Genomic DNA, 17,586 nt, shown 5'->3' on the forward strand with positions numbered 1-17,586 from the left:
CCCTTCTGCAAAGTGGAGGCTGGATCTCTCTCTCTCTCTCTCTCTCTCTCTCTCTCTCTCTCTCACACACACACACATACACACACACACACACACATACACACAAACACACACAGCTCCAGCCGGCAACAATAGCGCCAACACAGAAGCCATGTTCAAAACAGCTGACATTGAAATCTGTGAGTTTATGACCTCATTCCAAAAGAACTGAGGACTCATCGAGTGTGTATTTGTATGGGATCACACAGTAACAACATTTATCAAAGCAGCATATACAAACAGAAACCTGTTGCCTCGAGCAGCAAAGTTGTCAAAACACATTTAGCCGAATCAATGCCATAAAATCACAAGCACCAGGATTAATTAGAGTGTTTCACATCATCTTGAGGACCTAAATATGGGGAATACAAGTTGAAAAACACTCAGGCCTCATATGGGAAGGTGAGGGAGGAAATCATGGCAAGGCATGCACTTTTTTTTTTTTTTTTACAGAGAGGGGGGATGGGTGGCTTTTTAGATTGTCCCTCCTCCCTCTGTCTTTTTTCTCTTCCCTCTCATCTTTGTTCAAGGTCTGCCTGGCTGAAACAACTGAACTAAAGTTATTACAAATGAGCCAAAAGTCAGTAAGACATTGTCACTAACTGGGAGTTGGTGTGTTTACTTTAGATATTGTATACTATTATTGTGTCATGGTGGTGGTGGTGTGTGCATGAGAAAGTGAAAGAATAAGTGTTTGTCTGTGTGTGTGTGTGTGTGTGTGTGTGTGTGTGTGTGTGTGTGTGTGTGTGTGTGTGTGTGTGTGTGTGTCTGTGTGTGTGTGTGTGTGTGCCTGTGTTTGCATGTGCACGTGTGCATGGGAATGAGTGGGTGGGGTGTCAGGGGAGTGAAGTGGACATGAATGAATGAATGAACACACTTTTTTCACTTATATCAAACACATTTTAAACCTTCACACACGTAAATCAGTATCAAAAGTAAAACCTTTATTACTTCATTACAATGCTTCACCATTTTTACTGTGTCTCCTTGTCTCTATGAAGAATAATGAATTTAAAAAAAAAGACATTTATCATCTTCATCATCACCATCATCTCCTTTTTTCCTTCTCCCCTTCATCGCCGTATTGCAAGTGGCTCTGGTGTGTCTCCTGGTCTAATGACCACTGATGACGCACAAACACAATTTCCAGCTCCATCTATATGCTGTGGGCAGGCAGGGACACACAAAGCTCCCCACTGAAAACTCCGCTCTCTCCGTCTCGCTCACAAAGCCTGCATGCCTCTCATTTGTAAATCACTTAAAAGCATGACAAATGTGCATTGGAAGTTTTAGAGCGTCCCTCTTGAAAGCGCTTGCAAGTCTCTCATTCACTCCCCTTTCTCCAATACACAACCGTATTGTACTAACTAGACATATAGCTTGGCTATAGACGCATGGTTATTGTCGCTTAATTGCTATCAGCCTGAATATGTAGCAGAAATATTTACTGTAATGAAAAGGCGGTTTGTGGTGCACATTAGTCTTATCTTTGTTTTCTTTTTTGCTTCTAAGAGAATAATGAGATACGTTTAAAATAATACGGGCAGGTCAGTGTGATTGGGCCGATTAGATTCAGTGTTTCCAGTGGCTGAGCAGAAAGGAGTTTTGTAGTTGTGAAATGATTTGAGAGCAGAAAGAATGTTAGACTGAAATCCAAAACAAAGGAGTCTTGTCCACAACACTAATCCCACAGGAACGTTTCTGCCGTAGACTGGGAATTACTGTGTATTTCAATCATGTGATGGGCCATCAAGCACGAGGGTTAAAGCATTTTCTTGAGTGTTTGGGTTTAAATGAAATGTAAGCTGATGGACAATGGTTAAGAGTTTGTGTCTCCACAACAGTATTTCATGAAAGGAAAATAGCGTATTTAGAGCATCGTTTTTGAAAGACAGAGTGAGGAGATTCTGAAAGGGTCACAAAGGGGTCACTGATAAAGAAAATGAACCAACAATAAGTCGAGCATTGCTAACTAAACTGTCTCCTGCTTTTTCACAAGCATACTTTGTTACATTTTCAATTGGAGGTCTGCAGTGAAAGAAAAAAAATTCAAGGTCATCTCTAAATAATCACTGTGCACTTAAAAGGAAAAAATACAAATGTCAAACTCAAGCCTTCATCAAGTCTTCTAGATGCCTACCAGGCTTTTTAAGGTTTTTTACAGTCCCACAATTTTATCCATTGTAAAAAGCCCTCTGTCCGCTGCCTTTCCTCCTGTGTGAAGCATGCTGTGGTGCACCCGCTTCTCAGAAAACCTTTTTATTGAAAGTTTTAGAGCAGGCTGTATATTTAAAGTTCATTTCTTTTATGAATAGTCAGAAAATCTTTAAAATAAATTTCAGTCGGGTTTCTGCTCACATCATAGTGCTGAAACTGCCCTTGTATCATGAAGGAGACTGTTCCATTTGGCACAGGTGATCATTCTAGTTTCTTGGATCACCTTGAAAAGCCAGTGAGCATCAGGGATACTGGCCTAGACAGGTTCAAATCCTACTTATCAAACAGAACTTTTTTGATTATGGTGTGGCTCACCTGTGGTGTTCCCCAAGCCTCTAAACCTGACCCCCTCCTGTTTTGTATATATAAGCTGCCGCTGGGACATATCATTCATACACACAATATTCAATACCACTGTTGTGCAATGTCCTATGTCCTGAAATAAAATGCTGGATGTCCCAAAACTTTCTCCAGCTAAAAAAAAAGAGAAAAGAAAAAAAAGAAATCATCTCTGTTATATTATTGTAATTCATTGTATTACAGAGTTGAGCCAAAAAACAATCTCATGCCTCTCGCTTGTACAAAACGCTGCTGTTTGACTTTGAACAAATACTAGAGGACATGATCATATCACCCACCCAGGTCTTCACTGGTTACCAGTCAGTTTTAGAATTGATTTTAACATTTTATTGATTACTAACCCTAACCCTAACTCTGACCCATCATGGTTTAGTTCCCAGTTATACTGCTGAGTCCTGTACAAGCCAGAGCACAGCCTAAGATCCTTGGGAGGGGCTCTTCTGGCTGTTTTTAAGTCCCAGCCCAAGTCTGTTCAACAATTAGCAAATTTAGCAGTTTAGCTAATTTAAATTGCTACACTTACTGGAGGACATTAAATACCACCAATGCTGAATTCTAAGCTGTGGTGGAAAGTACATTTTGTCAAGTACTGCACTTGCGTACAGTTTTGAGGTACTTTATTTCTCCACCACATTTCAGGTAAAAGTAACTTTACAAAATAAGAATTTACATTAAGAAATAAAGATATATTAAGCAATAAAGGTTAAGAATTAAACCAGTGGGTTCCTGGTTTCCTACATTTTTAACTTGTGCTCCCTTGTAAAAGAAGGAAGCGTCTAGTTGGGTTCTTCGCAAGTTTCAGATGTTTATGAGTTGTTAACAGTTCTACCAAAAGAGAGATTTCCCCAGCAAACTTGTTTCCAGGACAAAGAGAAAAATTATCTAATAGATCAAATTAGATAAAAGTCTGAAAAAGTGATACAAATCTGTGGAGCAGAATTTGTTTACCTTGTGACCCTTTGGATTGACCTGACCCTGAGGTTGGGATCCTCTGGAAGGAGATAAACCAGCTCTGCCTCTAACAGCTACAACAGTATTTCTTTATTGATGCATCAGTATTAGCAATCCAGACAAGCCTTGCAAATGTAATTATATGATTAAAAGTATGTAACCATCCACTTTCACAACAATGCTAGCTGTCAACAGTGACTGAACGTATGGTTGTCTATCTATAGACTAAACTGTTATTACAGAGAAAGATGAGATTTTGTCTTTCATCACACATAATATGCTGACAAAAAAGGACAAACTCCTAAAAAGCTGGATTTCCCCTTCAGGGTTAGTCATAGGGGTCCATCTTGTCTACTGTGTTTCAATGGAATCAAAAGTGTCTTCAGTGTATCTCTACTGTCTACTGTCAGAGGTCTTAAGAGTTGCCGCTCTCACAGGAAGTTATGGTTGACTGTCAGAAGTGCTGTTGTAAATACTTTCTGAGCTACTGTCTCTGCCATACTGAAACGATTCCTGCGGTTTTTAGTGTTTGACACTATTTCTTCATCATCTCACCTGCCTATATACTGACACTGTGAATGTGGCTGTCAGTTTGCTTTACATCGGAGTGATGTAAATCACGTGAAATAATAATAAAAAGAACTGGTTACCTCACAAACTGGCTGCCATGCAATCATTGCCATCCTAACACAGACACCCTGTCAAAAGTGAAACACACTGCCTATAGAGGAATCATCTTGTAGTGACATTTACAACTGTATGGAATTCCCCAAGCTCGCTCTTTGCTTATGAAGTGTGCTTTTTAGTCTCATGAGCCATAAGGTACAGTCAGGGAGAGTGTGCTGCTGTTTTCACTTCACCTTTTTAGTGTGATGTCTGTCTTATTGAGACGTTTAAACATCTAACCTTAATGGTTTGTGTTTGATATTCTCCTTGAGATCAGCTTGCAAAATGACATGGAAATAAGAGACTGGGAGATGATTTGGTCAGATCTATACACTGCACATATACACACATGACAATTTCATTTGACACAGCTATCACATCTTCATGATTCACCCATAAATATGCTGTAATGAAAAATTAATGAGGTATACTTTGTCGAAGAATAAATTATTTATCTCTGCACAAGGTTTCAACACCTCCATTAAGCGTCTGGTCACTCCCCGCAGGACTGTGTAAGACTGTTATCTTTTCCACTTCACCGTAACACACATAGTGGAGAGCATTTCACAACACATCAAAGTTTTCGGTTCTCGTCATCAGCTCCCTTTATTTGTGCACTTTGGAGTCTTTGTCCCCTCAAATACGCTCACATAATACACTATGCACGCCTCCACTCCCACCACCACAACCACCACCACCCTTGTGTCTTTGTATGAGACCCCTGCCTCGTCCCCATTGTCATGTTAATTACCTGTTTGCTCTGTTTTGCAGGAGCCCACCATCCATCAAAGCATCTCCCAGCTTTTCATCTCACACAGTGCATCTCTACCTGTAATTAGGTTTGGGCGAGGGAGAAGATGGATTTTGTAAGCACCATGCAGAGGGAAAAAGAAGACATTAGGAAGTCTCCATGGCTGTTCTGGGACCAGCCTTTAATGGTGTCTAATTGATCTGAGCTGTCATGGGGCCACGGCTTCATGTGGAAGGAAGCTGATTATCCTTATGTGTCATCCTTGGTGCATAAACATTAGCTCAGCGCTCTGGCTTTTACAGTCGGATAAGGTGGGTGCACGCGTGCGTGTGCATACAGGTGTGCACGTGTGTGAATTTGCCTCTGATTATGTGTAGGCAAATATAACTACAAATTTTATAGCACTCTGTATGTGTGACTAAGAGGTGGGGGATGGGATTCTGTTTGTGCTCATGTCTATATGTGTATTGCATTCAGGCAGTCACTGTTTGAGTGTGCACTGTATCGTTGTGTGCACAAAGAATGTGCGTGGAGGGGGTTATTAGGGGAGTGTGTGCGCGTGTTTGTATTTATAGTGACTGAGGAGAGGAGAGGCTGTGCCGCGGTCAGAATAATTTAACATCCAGATGTGCGGAAGCCGGGGGGAAATCGATACAGGCGATGGCTCTCAAGCAGGTGATGAGCATAATGTCATAATGCAGCAAGGATGGAGGGGGATTAATATTTAACAGTAATCTGGACTGAACAGATGGGCAGTGATAAAAACGCTGAGGAGTGTGAGGATGAGGTCACAGCGAGCAGTAATATAGTCATCAAATATAATCGTCAAAATAAGTTGAAATGATAATTAGTTGGGGATGATTATGACCTCTTCTGCTAACACTTCACGTTCCAGCTTACACATTACTGTGTAATTATTTTGTTTAAACAGGTTATCAATAAAATACTTATTGGGTATTAATGAGGCAAAAGGTCGGGGAATAAGGGGGTTTAAGAGGTACTTAGAAATAAATTACACTCAAAATATTTTTTAAAGTACTGTGTACAGTCATACTGGGTAGCAAGGCAACTGAATTTGGCATTTATGTAACTTTAACATTTATATAACTGATTTTGGGGTATTGCAATGTACAAAGGCTTTTAAACTTGTATAATAATAGTATTTTTTTGTAGGTAGGGTGTGCCTTTATGGCTATAATGATAACATGGTTTGTAGTTTTATAGGTGATGTTTATGTTTTTAAAGTGATGATTAAATACTTGGTTGTAAAATAAAGTGTCCTGTTGTTCACCTCCAACTGTTATTATTGTCACATGGTACATTAAAGCTTATCAGACGTTTTTTCTTTTTTTCGTTTTCTTTTTATTTAATTAAGTTTAAATGCCACTGGAGAAAAAAAAGTACTCACAGTGTCATTTAGTTGTAGGTACCCCTGTCGTTACCTCCTTGTTTCCTCAACTTCTTCACTGAAGTACCTGAAGTATTTCCTTGCTACCTGGTGTGTGCAGAATATTTACGCAGTAACTTGGTCTGTAATCTAAGGCTTGGCCCATCTTTTCATCTAAAATTTAGTGAAAGTATTAGATTACATTAACGATCAGATCCCATGACTAGCTTGGAGCAACCCTGATTACATTACAAGCACTTAATCAGAAAACTCTCATCTAATAGAAGTGTCACTTCCGTACATTATATAAACACAAATCTATGAATAGAAGGAGTGAATGTAAAAACACTTTTCTGTGTGTGTTCACTTCCTCGTATTATGTACTGCAGGGACGTCCATGCTGCTCTGCTGACCTTCAGCATGAAATGAAGAGTGTCTGATGCCTCTGGTGTGTTTGGAGGGGCTTTCTCTTTTCCGAAGATGGACAGCTATGCATTATTGATTACAAAACACTCCTGCAATGCTATTTCATCTTTCAAGCACAGCTGACCGTGAGTTGGGCTTTATTTTAGAGCAGCTCAGATTGAGTTTGTATTAATGTGTGCACCTTTTTCATTGGCTGCGTGGTTTTGTTTGTATAATGCTTCCCCTCCACCGCCCTCCCCCTTCCCCTCTCCCCCTCTAACACCCAGTGGGAGGCTAAATGGTAGATATGCAGAAACAACTCCCTTATCTCCATATCCCCCTGCACAGTGCACTGACAGAGAATTGCACAAGACAAAAGACAAAGGTAGGCAGAGACAAACCAATGTGGTACAATGGGGGAGTGAAATAAAATCTCATGGCTATCACACCAATTCTGTTACATCTATTTTACTTCATTTTGAGCTGTGTGTGTGAAAAAATAAGTAGTCTGTACACATCTGCACACTGAGACACTTTGTGTGCATCTAACACAAACACTAAGACTGTCTGCATAATACACATATTACGTGCTGTCAGTATTTTTTTTACTGCCTACATTTCATTTGCTGGTCTCATAACAAAAATAATGATTCCTGACTTTTCTGACACTCTGTACTCTACTAGTGTTATTTTGGACAAGGTGTGTACCGATAACAACATCTTACTGTATTTTTTTATTGAGTGTTTCAATCACTGACTGTGAAATGTTCATTTTGCTGAATTTATACTAATATTCAATCTTAAGGGTTCATTATGTTTTATATTACTTTTGACTTTTCAAAGTAAAACATAAAAATCCTTTATATGCTCAGGGGCTTCTTTAATAAAGCAGAGAGCTGGCAGTCCAGAGAGTGTTGCTGAGCATGGCCTTACCTCCCCGGTCCCCCGTTGAGGATGGTCACAGGGGAGGACGCCCATGGCGACCATGGCTGTCAGATGCTGTTTCCATGATGCCAAAGAATGATTGGTTTCATGGATCCGGACAGTGCTCTGTGACAGCGCAGGGGGAGTCTCTGCCACACCTGGGAGAAGAAACAGTGGCAGGATGTGAAATGTTACTGAACAAGGTCATTCCGAGGGTCATTGTAAGACCTGTCACCCGTCTCCCCCCGCCATCGAGGAATTTACAGCCCGGCCTCATGCTTCATATGGAGAATATTGGGCCTGAATTTCTCCTTTGTTTGAGATGGGAGTCTGACTTAGTCTTTGTCTGCCTCTCCGCGAGGTGGTGGTGAATCTGCAGACAACAATGTCCTGGTTTGACAGGGAAAACACAAGAGTCAAAATCAGCAAAGACCCTTCAGTCAGTGGATGTTTTTGTTCCAACTCCGAATAGTCTGATGTCAGTAAACTTTCGATTGCTAAGAAATCAAGGAATAAATCTTTAATTGCATGTTTTCACAAGGTACCTCATCTGCAAAGGACTGCAAACAAACGACCACATTTTCAAGTCTGACTCATGTCTAGCCTCGTCTGAGAAGAAGCGCAGCCAGTATCGTTGATGCCAGTGTTGTTGCTGATGCTTGTTAGCATGAATGACAAGGCTAGAGATAGGAGTCAACAACTGCAGCCCTCTCACTCTCTTTCCCCTCTCAGCATGTTTTTCACAACATGACTTTAGCATGTCTCCTGGAGAGATGGGCTTCCTGACAATCTCACTCCCAGAGCCCGTGACAATTTTAATGATTGATCACTCTCCTCTTGACTGCGGTGAGAGGAAAGAAAGCAGACCACAGTGCAAAATAAAATAGGAGAGGGAGGAAAGAGGGGCGTGGACAATTCCACAAGGTCAGAGTGATGTCCAGTCTTTTGTTTTCAGTGGTGAGATCAGTGGCCTGCGCAGCCGCGAGGGGACAGGCAGAGTAACTGGCGGCGTGGCAGGAACAGATGTTCTCACACAATGAACATGCACTTGGTTGGTTGCTTATTCACTAAAAGTCAGGGGGCTGACTTCCCCTTTTTGGAAACAAAGAAAAATACAGCAAAAGAGTCACAGCTTTCCACCTGTAGGCCTATCTCGGGGAAAAATGTTGCTGAGGCAATCAGGCTCATATGTGGTATGATTTACGTCCTGCTAAAGATACATCCATACAACAGATGGGCGTCTATTTATGGCCACAATAATATAATATGATACAGTTGCATAAAAACCTGGTGTGTGTTTGTGTGGATGTGAGATGTTTTTGAAGATTTTTAAGAGGTCAAACACTTGTTTTTTCCTTGATGAAAAATATCTAGTTTAGGTGGCACTTTATTTCTCTGTTCAGTCAAGGTGACTATTCTTGTAGTTCTTTTTTCTTTTAAGTCCAAAGTACTCAGAAATGTTTCCTCTTTTGTATCAATACTATTCACCATTGTTAACAGTACATACACTTTACAGGCAGCAACTACAGGGCACATGTGCTATGTTTAGCATGTAGACTATGACTCGGTGCTCTGAATGGAGCACTTGAGGTCAATTATCTACTAGCTCATCAAACAATTGTACCAGAAGTTTAAAATGTAGAATAATAAAAATTATTTTTCCAATGCAGCTTCTCTGAACGCTGGTGATAGCAGGAACAGTAACTTGTGGTCCCTCAACTGGAAGGTGGTCTCCTTCAATTGCATTTCATGGTAATAAGCAAGGCGTTAATTGATAATGCAACACTCTATGGTACATGCAGATACTGTAGCTCATTCTGGAAAGCATAAAATCTTATAGAAGAAACATCTGGAGTCAAAATAATACAGTTTTAATACAATAGTACACACAAACAGTGGAAGATAAACATTCACACACATCCCCTGACTTTAAGCATTGACCACATCGTAAGATTTATTGTTTTTGGTCACCAAGATAATCAAATCAATTAACAGACACAAATAAATACATGTGTTTAGCTTTAAATCACTGTGGTCACTCTTCCTTCATTTTAATACACAACTCTGCTCCCTAGTGTTCAGTAATTAAATGAATACTCCAGTTTGCTGGGTGTTATTAACTGATTCAGATCCAAAGGAGATCGAAGTGAAACACAGCTGAGATCAGTAGCACACTCCTTCACAGGACCAATCCCATTTCATTAGCACACTCAGCTTGTTGGCATCTCCAGGATTATTGGCCCATAACTGGCAAAAGCCATTCATAACTCATTGCCTCCCCCTGCTGGAAGCAGCAGAGACATTTTACAACGTGCCTCTCACCCAGTCGGAAAATCAATATGGTATTGTCTACGACGCTCAGTTGAGAGTTCAAAAGTAACAAATCACACTAAATGATATCTTTATATCTGATACTCTTAAGCAACTATGTCATGGATGAGTTTATAGTCGCTTATCATTCAGTACTTTATGGTATTTTTATTGGTACTGGTAATATTCCAGTAATATATCTGCAGGTACTTTAAGTGTCACTGGCAATCGATACTTAGTTTCATATACTTTGTTGCATTTTTTTCTCCTATAGTACTACAACTATGATGTTTCTCTTGGGAATTACAATTTAGTGTGTTTATAAAACTCAGAACAAGTTACTTTCTCTCAATAGAATCAGTGTAATAATAACTTTAATATTTTTTATTACATTCTTATATTTCCTACTGAAAATCTATAGTTTTGTCATTTATGAGGCCCCTCTATAATAAGGTATCAATTACAATGATTTTTTCATGAAGAGCTTGCTTGATGATTGCTATGTTTGGACAATGCTAGAACCTGTTATTTAAACATTTCCTTTATATGATTTTAAAAAAAGAAAAAATATATATTTTTATGTTCACTTTCTGTCGGTTAATTTTGTAAACATGGCCTAAACTTAACAAAAATGTATTCAGCAACATACAGGGTGTAAATGTTGGTATATATGGTAGCCAGGGCAGGAAATGTAGCACCTTGACCTGTAGGGCCTTATTATTCCAGTGTCCAGTGTTTATTCTACTTTTTACACATTTTAGAACACATAAGGTACAAAATGATGGAAATAACCGGGTATAAGGCGCATATTCTATAAATATTACATTACATTCATTAGTCATTCATAATTATAACCTATTTCATCCTCATTATCAGCAGGAGAACAACTTGTTTTTTGAGTGCACCTGTAAATGCATGTACAATGAACCAAACGGTAGATGTCTCCCTACTCCATACAGCTGTGCGTCTTCACGGGTCCGCTGCTGTATACAGATGACCGAGAGTCGCCATTTTGAAAAGCAGATCGTTCACAGCACACCCGCCCTGAGTACTGGAACTATGCCGCGGGGCCGGCCTCGCAAACTGAGAGTTAAAAGCAACGACGAAACAGGTAACAAGTACCAAAATGCAACGAATAAAAAATACAGATTATGGGCTATCCAAATAACCTGCTATTAAGTGGATAAACATATCTGTAGCGTCTATAATAACACTTCAATGTAGTGTATATAGTCCCCGGATATAGTATTGCGGGTGGGCTTTGCTTTGTGCGGCGAAGGAGTGATTGAGGCGGAATGATATTAATAACATTTCGGTGCCTCTTCTTATTGGCTTCCAGTCTAAATTGGTGTCCGTAAGGGGAAGAGCCGCTATGTCACACAACGTTGGTTGATGTACGCTGTTTACACATGATATTTGTTTATTTGTAATTCGTCGTTAGCTTGTTGCTGCTAACTAGCTCGCTTTGCTACCGTTAGCTTGGGGGCTAACAAGCTAAAATGTTGTCCATTGTTACTTTGATCCCGTGAAGCGCTGCAGCGAGGCTGTCCAGCTGCTGACGGATCAGTTGTGTGTGGTCGGAACAAGTTGTTGTCACATTCACGAATCGACATGATATGAAGATGTTATTTGACATGTGTTATCGGAATGCATCCAGTTTGCTAGCATATTGTTTGCCAGCATCGGGATACTTAGCTTAGTTATGTTACGACGTTAGTTGGATAACTTAAATGTTAGGATAACACGTGATTCAGGTGATGCAAGAACTAAGTTGACAACAAAACTAACACAACGTCACAACACAGACATTTCACATGGGTTTCGTGTCCTATAAATCACGCACACACTGTCTGGGTATTGTCTGTAACTGCGGTGGGCGTGTGAGACCAAACTGTTGAATACCTGACAGGTTCACACGCAAACACGATGAGAAATAATCTCGTTACTTTACCTAAGACTGCAAAAGTTGTACTGTTGATTGCTTGAAAAGAAGTAAGTTAAAAGGCGGTGTTTTCTATTCCCCTCTGAATTTAAGATTCTTTAGTTTCCTGCCAAACCTACGTTACGCACAGAGACTCCACTTATAGAGGTTTTACTGTTGAACATAGACAAATGTGTCAGTAAGTTACATTAAACGTCTGATATTTCAGTGGATCTGATGGTCTAAAGTGAGCTACTATCCTGGCAGGAACAATGGAAGGATATCACATAACTGCAAGTGAAATCAGTCAAATTTAGAATATTGAATATAGGAAAAATATCAGCAAGCCCAGTTGATCACTGTTGCTTTCATTATGAGCTTTGATTGTTGCATTGTTATTGCCTTCCATTGCTATCCTGTTCAACTCATACCCATCCCTGCGCTTCAAGAAGCCCTGAATTAATGCAGCTGCCAGGTGATGCCAGGTCATGTTCTTAGTAGACAACAACATCAACATCTACCACTACTTTGAAATTCTGGTGAGAGGATTGTCATGTATATGTATACTACATTTACATAATGTATACTGTATAAAAAACACTCCTCAGATGCAAACAGTAAAGCTACTGAGCACAGCATCTGTGTGGTTGAAGATGCAATCTATCATATCTACTTGAGCTGTTCCTGTCAGGAGAAAGCCTCTTGAATCAAATTAAGATTTTGAAGTGTTTTTCTATTGTACTTCTTCTCAGATGCGGATCCCAGTGAATCTAAAGCGGAAAGTTTCAGCGATGGAGAGCTCAAGGACAAGAAGTGCACAATATGCTGTCAGATCTTTACCACTGAGAGCCAGCTGCAGAAGCATCTCCGTGAACATGAGATCAACGATAAGGCAAGTACAGCACTGAGGGGAAAGTGAACATGTAACAGGATGGTCGCTCTCCGACCTCTGCGCATGTATTTTGTATTCTTCCAACTCTTCACATTCAAATCTCTCTCAATGGAACTACTGTACATCTGTTTCCTGTTGGTCAAACAGATGCCCAGTAGATCCACTCTGTTATTATTGGACTGATGACAGCTACACTGGAGCAACTGGGATTAAATTGCTTTGTATACGGCCACCTAGGGGATAGTCGTCAAAGTAATTAAATATCAAACGTTGTATGTTAAGCAAAATATTTATTGGGTAATTGCATAGTGGCATTTCTACAGCACCAGTTAAGGAGAATTTCAGGATGCCCTGGTTGAAAAGGCTCGTATTTGATGGAACATTAACCAGAACATTCAGAGAGAAGCTGTCATATAAAGCCAGACATCACAGAACAGCTGCACAACTCAGACATGTTATGGAAGTTCGAGGCTTCTAACTGTACAACTTCACCTGAAGACAGTAACTGACTTGATATAGTCAGAGCGTATGTTGATGACAAAGTCCCAGCTACAGGTTGGATTTGGAGCAAGATAGCGGCTTAACGTCAAATCTGAGGGTGTCCTGGATTTTTCAGCTCGGATGATTTTTCACAATGTGGAAGTTTTAAGCTGCGGTAGATAGCCATTGTTTGTTTGGCAGCACTCAGCCCAGGTCTCAGTTTAGCCTGCCAATCACCGTGTTTGCTGCCAGCTGCTTTGAAAATGTCTGGAACGTGCTGTTACCAGCAGCATGGTGGACATTGTCCTGGATGGTCTTCATTCAGGACATATCTGCAGTTATTTACTCACCCGTATGCAAAATGACATTAGAGCCAGACAATTTTGTATCACCACATGCTTTCACTTAACCGGGGTGTTTACTAATATTGAAGATGTAAATGAGCACAGCCTCAATTGAATTGATTGAAAAAGCTGCTGCCAAATAAGACCTGATTCAAGATGTGTCTTGTGGTGCTTGTCAAAAGCAAAGCAGCAAAAAAGCACAAGTTCCCTGCTCCTGAAATTTGAAAAGTGGAAGCTATTGTGGGACCACAATGGCACAATCTGACACCGGTGTGAATGAAAAATCAATAATATATATATATATACATATATATGTGATGTTAAAGCAGAACTAACCCCCCCCCCCCCCCCCCCCCCCCCCCCCCCGGCTGTGGTCTCACACTCCGTGTTGGCCAATAGCAGTCTTAAATAGCTCTGTAAATATTACTAGATGCTGAATCACAGCCTCAGTCTGCTGCAGTTGTCACTCACCAGTAATAGTAAACCTGATTCAGTGGCTATTCTAATCAATTTCCACTCCCTCCACCCACATTATCTGCTCCTACACAGGAAAATCCTAAAATAAACATTGCACTAACTCAAAGACGTTAATAGCCCCTGAGTCATCAGATGACTCAGAAGGTGTTGCTAATTTTTCATTCTTGGAGCCAGTTCAGGCTTTATAATGTATGAATGTATGATAATTATCATGTGCCGATATAGTGTGTGAAGGATCTTGCTGCCCATTAAGGAGTTACCGTGTGATGATGTGTTTGTGCTGTTTTCAGTGGCTTTTCTTGGAGTCTGTAATGCGACCTGACTGATTTGTGTGCAAACTTATTCCTCTAACAAGCAACAGATGTTTTTTCACATGAGGAATTAGGTTTTCTAATTAATAATGCATGTTTTTAAAAGTACACATGCAGAATAAATGTGGAATAATTAAGATGAGTAATGGAAGCTTTTATAGTTATGGAGTCTCTCCATTTACCAGCTGCTAATAGCTTCAGAAACACTCACATCTTTGCCTTCTCTTCTTTTTAGATCCACATACACTCACTTGCCATCGCGCTGCATCTCTCTGTCAACTTAAGGGGCCAGGTTTTTCACTCCGTGCTCTTAACAACAGTGTTAGATTAAGGGAAACTTGTGTCATTTCTCTGCCTTGCTCTCTTCTCTTGACTGTTTCTTTTGGCATGGAAATATGACACCCGACTTCATACCTGTAGTTGTGGGCCATTTCAATTTCAAGGCCACTGTCTTCACTTACACTGGCACCTCCTCTAGGCTGACGAGTGGTACCCTCAGGATCTGCCACTCTGAGTCAGACTCACTGGTGTCAGTGTGTTGCTCCCGGCCTTCATTGCATTCAGAAATGAAGTCAGTCGGCTCCTCTAATAGAAATGGAATGTATTATTGGAGCTTTTTCTGCCTCATTAGAAATATGTTTTTATTTTGTCTGGTCATATTCTGTGTTTGTGTAGTGCTGCTGTTTTTTCTTTCTTGTCTGTCTGTTCCCTTCACAGCAAACGTAGTTGCTTAAGTTCAAGTTGCACACTGATTGAGGTGCAATAGGGACTCCTCCTGGTTTTTCTGTCTACACCGTCTCCATCTGTCTCCACTGGGAGTAAGAGTTAGCAGCTACAAGGACTGCATTGCAGAGAGAGATGTGAGATCTTTTCAACTCGCATTACTCACTGTTCATTTAAGTTATTTAAGTTGTCTTCTCTCCCTTTGCAGCCTCATCGATGTGACCTGTGCTCACAGACATTTAACGTGGAGTTCAACCTCACCCTCCACAAGTCCACGCACACCACCTCTGACTTCACGTGCCCCGTTTGCAATAAGAGGTTCTCCCGCATCGCCAGCCTCAAATCACATATCATGCTACACGAGAAGGAAGAGGTCAGTCACCTCACCAATCAAACATCAAACCGTCATCATTTACCTTCTCTTTGTATGAAAAATGTCCTTTATTTCTGTGTTTTTGTCTCCTTTCTTTCAGAATCTGATCTGCGTAGAGTGCGGAGATGAGTTTGTTCTCCAGAGCCAGCTCTCTCTGCACTTGGAGGAGCACCGCAAGGAGCTGTCAGGTATCAAGGTGTACACCTGCAAGACCTGCGAAAAGGAGTTCAAGACGTCTGCACACCTCAAGGAGCACACAAAGAGTCACGTCAAGATGAGGTCAGGCAGGAATTCAGACATTACTTTATTACATTTGACCGGGTCTGGTAGAAAACTGCTTGAAGTTCAAAGGGAAACATGAATCTAACAGCTATTAAAAGGAAGTATGAGGATCTTGTTCAAGGCAGTTTACAGTTTTTAGTCTACCACTCTGAGGATGATATTTTACATTCTTGTGAAAACCTTTTAGGTGGGTTAGCAGCTAGTTTGATAACACATTTTACAGAATTTTTACAGAACATTTTAGTAAAATCCTCCATGGTGCAGGAATTATGTCCCTGAACATTTTGATGGTGAAAAATATTCACTAGCTGTGCTTAGAGATAAACCTCCATCATATTTTCCTATTTCAAAAGCATGTGTTGCCTGCAGGTGTTGACTGCCTGTGGACACACACATTCTGTCATGCCATTTAGTGGAATAAAAACTGGATTTTTGTACATTCTTATTCAATCTTGTGAAATGAATTCACAGATTTTCATCAGCATCAACGTGTAAGCACTCAAATATCAGTGCTGTGTGCAAACCAAGGGCGAGAAATAGCCTTGCACTAGCCACAATAACAAGAACAGCTGGGAAAGATGAGATTTGATCTAAAACAAGAAACCAAAGAGTTTGTCAGTATTGCAGACATGCGAAGGAGCCAGAAAATAATGCTCCAACACTATAGATCCATAGTGTACAATATACTAAGGCACAATGTTCTGTTATGTAAAAACACTATTTTGTGTACTTTGAAACTGAAAATACTTTGTATAGTAAGGTAAATGTAATTGAAACCTTCCCTTTAGTTTAAATCAGAAAAAACTGTATAAAAATACTAAGAGCAGGGAATGATAAAGACCTTTTGTTCATCATTTTATTGATTTATATGGGACCATGCACAATTAATCAATGCTGATGTAAACAACATCATTGTAAACGATCAGGGTTGCTCAAGGGGAAATTTGCACTCGATGTCTGGATGCAGATAAAAATGATAAAAAGTATTTTCTATGTAATAAAGTTACAGAAATAAGAGAAACTGGGGGAAGTGTAACACGACACTTTATCCCAGCAACAGTACCAACAATACAGTCAGACAAATATAAAACACTACAAGCAAGTCAGCATATAAAAACATTAGTGAACACATGAGTAGATTTTAATCAATATTTTTAAATTAGATTGCAGTTCTATTTCCTTCCTTTTATACCTGAAGAGGAATAATCAAGTATTGTTGTTTTCAGTCAAGATGCCACAACAAACTGTGAGCTTATTGCGTAATAACCTGATATTGTGTTACTAATCTAGCACAGTCTCATATTTTCAATTGACTCAAATGTGTTTTCCGACTACAAACTGCTGTGCAAACATAATGGAAAGCGGCCTTGTGCTATCACAGTGTCGGTTGCGCTTTGTTGCTTCATGGTACAGAAGGAAAAGGATTTGTGTATTAGAGAAGATTTGTTTTCTAATGAAACCTACAAGGGTCAAATGTAGCAAAACTAAATCATAGAAAAAGCTGCATTGCTGTGATTTTAAGAATAACCTGTGATCGTCTATTGGTGCGTGTTACATAAAAGCATTTTAACATTTTTTGTGTTTACTCCTTCCTCAGGCCACTCACCTCTAGTTCCAGAAACTACAAGAAAAACATTGATCGCAGCGGGTTCACAAACAGCTGCCATCACTGCGGAAAGGCTTTCAAAAAGCCCAGCCAGCTTGTCAGACACATACGAATACACACAGGTGAGCAAAAAGCACTGAAACAAGATGTTGTGTGTAGGTTATGGC

General features: G+C 40.1%; 1 protein-coding gene across 1 annotated transcript in view; it reads left to right on the forward strand.

Annotated features, from left to right (window-relative positions):
• The first annotated feature begins 10,971 nt into the window (after nucleotides 1-10,971).
• The window catches only part of LOC139613393 (zinc finger protein 236-like), a 64,534-nt gene continuing 57,919 nt past the window's right edge, over nucleotides 10,972-17,586 (forward strand). Inside the window, exons 1-5 of the mRNA XM_071470006.1 lie at nucleotides 10,972-11,121; nucleotides 12,684-12,823; nucleotides 15,367-15,531; nucleotides 15,632-15,810; nucleotides 17,411-17,541. Coding sequence (XP_071326107.1) covers nucleotides 11,004-11,121; nucleotides 12,684-12,823; nucleotides 15,367-15,531; nucleotides 15,632-15,810; nucleotides 17,411-17,541 — 733 coding nt within the window. The 5' untranslated portion in view covers nucleotides 10,972-11,003. The remainder of the gene's footprint in view (nucleotides 11,122-12,683; nucleotides 12,824-15,366; nucleotides 15,532-15,631; nucleotides 15,811-17,410; nucleotides 17,542-17,586) is intronic.

Source organism: Trachinotus anak, unplaced genomic scaffold (genome assembly GCF_046630095.1).
Source record: "Trachinotus anak isolate AG129_WGS33_773 ecotype Australia unplaced genomic scaffold, CSIRO_AGI_Tana_v1 ptg000032l, whole genome shotgun sequence".
NCBI classification, from domain to species: Eukaryota; Metazoa; Chordata; class Actinopteri; order Carangiformes; family Carangidae; genus Trachinotus; species Trachinotus anak.